A 7,065-nucleotide genomic window follows, 5' to 3' on the forward strand; every position below is an offset into this window, starting at 1 on the left:
GGCCTCTTGTCTGATGCTCCTTTGCAGCATGACAGCTGGCTCCCAGGAGGACAAAGGGCTACTCCTAGTCCTCTTAAAGTCTAGTCTTGAACGTGTACCTAATTTCTTGCACTTTTAGGGTCAAAGCCAATCACAAGGGCAGCCAAAATTCAAGGAAAACAAGACTCCACTAATACCAACAATGGTTGCCATACTGAGAAACTACCCAACCATCTGACATTCAAACACAAAGATAGTTGTCAATTGTTGCTGGTGCTAATCAGTAAAATGGAACTCAAAAGCAACAAATGCAAATACAGTATCTTAACATAAAAATCTAAATGGATTGCATAAAGTGACAATTTGGTTCTCCGTCGAGCATCGCCATGGCCTCCTGCTTCAACAGTGCTTGAACCACATTAGTGCTGCAGCCCAGCCTCACCCACCACAGCCATAACCCGCCGAGCCCTCACAAGTGCGCCAGAACTACTACCAGGATGCTGAGGCCGCCATCAACCTCCAGAACAACCTGGAGCTCTACGCCTCCTACGTCTACTTGTCCATGTCTTACTACTTTGACTGCGATGATGTGGCTTTGAAGAACTTCACCAAATACTTTCTTCACCAATCCCATAAGGAGAGAACACGCTGAGTTGATGAAGCTGCAGAACCAGCGCGGTGGCTGGATCTTCCTTCAGGATATCAAGAAACCAGACCGTGATGACTGAGAGAATGGGCTGAATGCTGCACTTGGAGAAAAGTATGAGTCAGTCCCTCCCAGAACTGCACAAACAGGCCACTGATAAGAACGACCCCTATCTGTGTGACTTCATCGAGACGCATTACCTGGATGAGCAGGTGAACGCCATCAAAGAGCTGGGTGACCATGTGATCAACCTGCACAAGATGGGAGTCCCCGGGTTCTGCATGGAGTACCTCTTTGACAAGCATACCCTGGGGGACAGTGACAATGAGAGCTAATGTCACCAAGACAGCACATGAATGTTGGGGCTACCTTAACTTTTTCTATAAATTATACCAGAACATCTACTTAAGTTCTTTAATTCCTTCAAAGAAACTTGGTACCTGACCAAAAAAAAAAAAAAGTGACAATTTGCATATGCAGTGGGAGAGGTGAGATGTAGCAAGTACAATATATTGGAGTTGAAATGAAAGGAACTGAAAGGCAAAGCCTAGACCCAAAATATGTTGTTTAGAAAATGGCTCTATAGTTCAGTATTAGCTCTGGCTGTGACAGATAATTAAGACTATTTGTCTGATCTCACTTCCTAGAGGTAAAATGTCAAATGGAAAAATGGGGTCAAAAGGAAGGAGACCAGCACTCTGGCACAAAGCTCTACTATGCACTATGGCAGGAGCCACAAAGCAGACACACCATATACTAAGAAGTAACACCATCAACAGCAGGAAGCTAAATCTCTTCAGTTATGGTGGGCAAGGATGAAATAAAATTCTGCCTTCCCCTCTACCTGGAATGTGTTGCATACCTGTCTAACTTTTATTCATCTCAGTCATAGGAAAAAGGGCATCATCAGACTCCTGGACTTGTCAGTCCTGTAACAGTGCCTAAAGAAAGAAGTGTCTCTCAATTTTTTTCTTTCTCATCTCCATTTTTCCTCTTTCTCATCTCCCCACTCTGTCAATTGTTCAGTCCTTCATTACCTCTTGGATTTTTAGGACTTGTTACTTGTCTGCATTCTACATCTCTGTATTCCCCAGTCCATCTTCCAAATAGCTACCAGTTATCTTAACACAATTTTGTTCTTTTAGTTCTAGGAAATGAAAAGGAAATACAAGTCAGAGACAGGTACAGATTATAGCCTTGTATATACACCATGATATAGATTCTCCTGCACTCAGTAGGACCTATTTTTTCAAGACAGTCAATATTTGCATATTTTTTAAAGCTATGTAGATAGCAAGGTAGAGATCAGGAAGCAGCCTAGAATGAGACCTCACTGAAATATTTAAGTAACCCTAATTGATAGATTGTAACACAAGTCTAACATAAGACACTGGCAGAAAACGTGGAGACTGAGGAGAGATATTAAAAAAAAAATTATGCTAAAAGCCAGTCATCTTCCAGTAAACCAGGCTGAGATAGGGATTATCACCTAAAAGGAAGACTTGAACAGATAAGTATCTTCTTCACCAAGACAAGACATACAGAAAAATAAGTTTAAAAAGTAATCAGAACATCCAAGTAGAATGGCCAGTTTTAAAAGAACAGGCAAGGAACTCAGTAATGAAGTCTAAATACACTAAAAAATAGATGAAGTCATGGACAGATTCACACAGAAATAACAATACTCTCTTTTTTTTTTCTTTTTTTTTTTTTTTTTTTTTTTTTTTTTTTTTTTTTTTTTTTGCAAAACAGGGGATTGAACTCAGGCCCTTGCGCTTGCCAGGGAAGCGCTTATTCCACTGAGCCATCTCCCTGGCCCCAACAATACTCTCTTGAAAGAACTGAAGCATCACAAGATTTTAAAAGCCCCAAATGAATTTTATATTTTTTTTGGTTGACAGTTTATTAAATACACTACATCTGTACCTTAGTCTTTTTTTTTTTTTTTAAGTTGCTCACACAGGGACTTAGTAAAAATGTATTTTATAGAAAACTATCTGCTAAACTAAAATGAAAAAACACACACCACACATATATTACTTCTGTATTGTTATGAATCAATTTAATTTATACAGGTGATCATGAAATATTAGGTGGTTTGATTTTCTTAAATCTGGTACCAGACCATGACGTTGTGTTAACGTCCAAAGGCGGTGCAAAAATGTCTATTAACAAAACTGCTTCCTAGTGGCAAGCAGCACAAAACACTTATTTTCTTTACAGACACCCTTCCAAATCATTCCTGATGCATTCTCTCTCCCTTTCAGAGAATCAGCTGTGCAGACTGATGAGGTTAAAAACCAATTAAAAAACAAAACAAAACAAAATAGTACCTATTTACAAAACAGGCAAAAGAATTTTACGTAAGATGTTACTGCAGAACTAGCTTAAAAAGAGTACAGCAGAGGGACAGAATATACCTTACTTCTACAAATATAGGTCCTTTCCCCTACTTTCTGGAAGAAATACATTTTTTTAGGGCATGGGCTATATAAAATCGCATACACTGCAAAGACAGAAACAAAGACGTTTGTAAATCCTTTATATTTCCAGCAGCTGAGACAATATAACTGAACACCGAGGTTACCTCAAGCGGCGAAACCAGAGCCAGCTATTAAGCAGCCAGAAAGCAACAGTAATTGAATACATGACCATTTCTTTTTTAGCACGTTCTATTTTCCTCTTCTAGAAGTTGTAGGCATCTATTTAGTTTGATTATCTGTCGTCTTAATGAAGCTGCATCTACAACAGTCATGCCATCTGTTGTTCCTTCAATTCTTGCATCTACATTTGAAATACCATACCTGACGTCATGATGAGGATTGGAAGTGGCAGCAGCAGACCCACCACGCAACACAGATATAGCATCGTTTCTGACCAGCTGTCCACTTTGGCGAACAGCATTTTCATTCATAGAGCGCTCTCTTTTTAGCCTGCCAACTGCACGGATTTCATCACTTTGAAATACCCATAATGCTTTTTTTTTTGCGGAACCGGGGATTGAACTCAGGCCCTTACGCTTACCAGGGAAGCACTTATTCCACTGAGCCATCCCCCCAGCCCCTATTTCATCACTTTGAGGGGTTGGAGAAGGTCGTTCTAAGTCCAGAAAATCTAGTGGTCTCTCACTTATTGTAAGTACATGAGGTGGTGTTTTTAGTGCCAGAGGTTTTAAAGGAGTCGACTGAATAAGGTCAAGATCTGCTGGTCTTGAAAATGAAACGTCTCCATTATTTCCTGCTACAACAATCCTCTCTGGAACTTGCATTATCACACTAGCATTTGGAACTCCTTCTTGGAATCTTTGTTCCATGTCAGCATTTGGTGGTGCGACTTTTAATTTTTCTGGAACCCTCATTCGCTGACTAATACCTTCGGTGTATTCCATTTCATACTGAATTCGACTAATTTCTGCCATCTCAGCAGCAGTGGGAGAAGGAAATGCTGCCACGCTAACCAAATGTGTACCAAGTACTGCTCGTTGTCTGGCACTATCTGCTTCTGAGCTTCATATTAATCCTTAACTTGCTTCCCATGCATGGGCTGGACTTGGAGCCTCGTCAGTCCCAACCCAGCGCCCAACTAGAAGGGGGCGGGATGGGCCCCGAACTCGCTCGGGGCAGCAGGTGCTTCTCCTCGGAAGGCGAGGGCCGCGGGGCTGCGGGCGCACCGCGGGGTCGGGATGCGGCGGCAGCTCGGGCGGCCCGCGCTGTCGGCTCCCGGCCAATAGGCCTGCACGCCGGCCCGGAGCCAATTTCGGGTCGGCTCCCGGGGCGCTCGCAGAGGCCGTTGGCCGAGTGCCTAGGGCACCCCGGGCGAGGCACCCACAGAGCGGCCCGCACCAGGCAGGGACAGATGCAGAACGGCTGGTATTGGCCCCTCTCTGAATTTTACATCTTAAGACAAAAACAAAATGTATTGCCCACCATGATTATTTGAGTAGGGTCATCCTCAAGCCTTTCCATTAGAACATTAGGAAAATGTCTTTGTCTTCATGGAGCAACAAGTATTTCATGACAACTATCTTTTAATAACTTAATTTTCTAATCAACTAGGAAAAGCCAACGTCCATAAAAGCCAAGCTACATGGAATACCTGTGCAAAGACAATTAAGCAACCTGAGACCCAGAGATGCAGAGACAGAAGCTAATGAAACTCCATGGCCCTCAAAACCCTGTGTTTATTCACCAAGTCCTTATTAAAATTTGGCTTGTCCCCAGAAAAACTGTACAGCTCTGCCAACCCAGAAATTTTGGCCTACTTGATACCAGTTGCCTTTCACTATAAATGAACAGGCATTCAGGTTAATACACCAGTCTCTGTGACCTTGCTAAATGTGAATCCATTCCAGAAAGAGATCAATTCACCAGTGACGTCACTTTCAGTACTTCCAAGACTAAGGGCCACACTATGAGGAGGAACTATTGCTTGGAGAACTTCTGACAGTCAGAAGGCTAACACTAGAGGCACTCTAGCTGCACTTCAAGCCTTTTCACTGAAACACAGCAAGCTGAGCTGGAGGTATAGCTCAGTAGTGACCTTGCAAAGCATGCACAAACCCCTGGATTCAATCCCCAGTACCACGCACACACACACACACACACACACACACACACACACAACCTAAAAATATCAAAAATTAGTATGTAACTGCAAGCAAAGAGATTTCATTTTATTTTGAATTGTCATCTACTGTCACTTCAAAAAGGCCTATTCTGGAAAACATCCAATGGATGTTGACTTACCAGTAAAAAAAGTCATCAGTGTCTGATTGTAACACTGGATACATAATAAATTATATTTACATGCAATGACTACACTATCACACAGTAAAAAAATATAGTATTTTATGTACATTTTTAAAGATTTACATTTCATATACAGTTTACAGTTAAAAATTCTCTGAACAAAATCTTACGTGTACAGAGTTTATATATCTCCATTTATGGCTGTGTCACCACAGACGTGCTTAAAACCGTAATACTACAAATACTTCAGGGTTTTACTTCATATTCAAGTCTTGGCATCCATACACTAATACATATTATTTTTGAAATGTGAATTACAAAGGAAATAAAATGTAATCATGCAGGTATTTTAATATAGGAAAACCAGATAAAATATGCTACTAAATCCACACTTACAGATGCCACAGTTCCCTAGTTAACTTCCTGTACTGCTTTCATACAGGTACATGCAAAACTAGATTATCAATTTTTAAAATAACATTAAAACACTAAAGAGTCTGACAATACTTAGGCAATAAGAATGCAATTGCCCTAGCCTGACAGTAAGTTCTGCTTAAGCAGAAATCTCAAATAAGACAACAGACTAAAGTCACAAAGATGTCATTATTGTAATTACTAAATAAATGGGATCCGCATCAGATAGCATACTGATCATTTAAAGAATAAGTGTCTGACATTGAAGAGTACTACAGAATCTGCTGAGAATATGGGGGGTAGGAAAATTAAGATAAATCATTAAAGGATTATCTATCATCCCTGTAAGGAAGTACTTGTACACCCCGCCCCTCTCATGTGAATAAAGACACCTGAAGGTTTTATAAAGTTTAAGCTAAGCTACACTATTCATCTTTAAAAATCCTGAAAAGTAACAAAGGTATCAGCACCTCTCTTTCTCTCCCAAGTAGCTAAAGATCAATGAGAAAAATAAAGTGCCAATGTCTAAAGTATTGTTAACTGTTTAAGAGGCACTAATCCATTTGATGGCTTAGGATTAAATATGAAAATAGGCCAGATCTGATCTGATAATAAATAGAAGGTAGATATTCCAGTCTATGTAATTCCCGCTTAGGTGGGGGCCATACCAGGAAACCAACTCCCCCCATTTATTGCTTTGAAACCAGTAAATATGCTTTATATTTTGACATGGAACAATCACAGCTCTAAGATGGAAAGCACAGTGTCTGTGCTACTTTGAAGTCAAAAAAGAAGGAGCAGTCTTGATCACTGGGAGAACTGCTGAAGGTCTCTTCCCCACAACTCATATCTTCACAAGAGTCCTCACTGTATATACAAAAGAGAAACAAAAAGAGGGTCTCGTTACTTACGATGCTCAGAGGCTTCATACACAACACGCAAGAAACTAAACCTGCTGGAGTCAATGAGTATTCTTAAATTTTTTTAATACTTTATCTATTTTTTAAATGTATATTAATACAGGGTCAACAGAGTCTCACTACACAGATCAGACTCAGTGATCCTCCTCTTTTCAGCCTTCCAAGTTCTCGGATTACAGGCATGTGCCACCATGCCCAGTCTCAATCACCGCCTTAGCGTGCCCTGGGGGCGGGGCTGGCACCCCACACTGGGGACTGAACCCTGGCCACCGAGCTCTGCTTAAGCAGGTGCTTTAGTCCGCTAAGCTATTTGTTTTTTTTTTTTTTTAATATTTATTTTTATTTATTACATTTATTT

General features: G+C 40.7%; 2 protein-coding genes across 2 annotated transcripts in view; both read right to left on the reverse strand.

Moving 5' to 3' along the window:
* Positions 1 to 3,287: 3,287 nt before the first annotated feature.
* LOC101560599 (mitochondrial fission factor-like) lies at positions 3,288 to 4,246 on the reverse strand. Its single transcript, XM_023707688.1, has 3 exons — positions 3,701 to 4,246; positions 3,481 to 3,601; positions 3,288 to 3,429 (listed from the first exon to the last, which is right to left on the reverse strand). Exons 1-3 carry the CDS (start codon positions 4,041 to 4,043, stop codon positions 3,288 to 3,290), a joined length of 606 nt encoding a protein of 201 aa, XP_023563456.1. The 5' UTR covers positions 4,044 to 4,246.
* A 1,051-nt stretch (positions 4,247 to 5,297) lies between these two features.
* Positions 5,298 to 7,065, reverse strand: part of Ccng2 (cyclin G2) — a 30,469-nt gene continuing 28,701 nt past the window's right edge. The window contains exon 8 of the mRNA XM_004647419.2: positions 5,298 to 6,654. Within this exon, the coding sequence (XP_004647476.1) occupies positions 6,534 to 6,654 (121 nt within the window). The 3' untranslated portion in view covers positions 5,298 to 6,533. The remainder of the gene's footprint in view (positions 6,655 to 7,065) is intronic.

Source organism: Octodon degus, unplaced genomic scaffold, assembly GCF_000260255.1.
Source record: "Octodon degus isolate 3935 unplaced genomic scaffold, OctDeg1.0 scaffold00305, whole genome shotgun sequence".
Lineage (NCBI taxonomy): Eukaryota > Metazoa > Chordata > Mammalia > Rodentia > Octodontidae > Octodon > Octodon degus.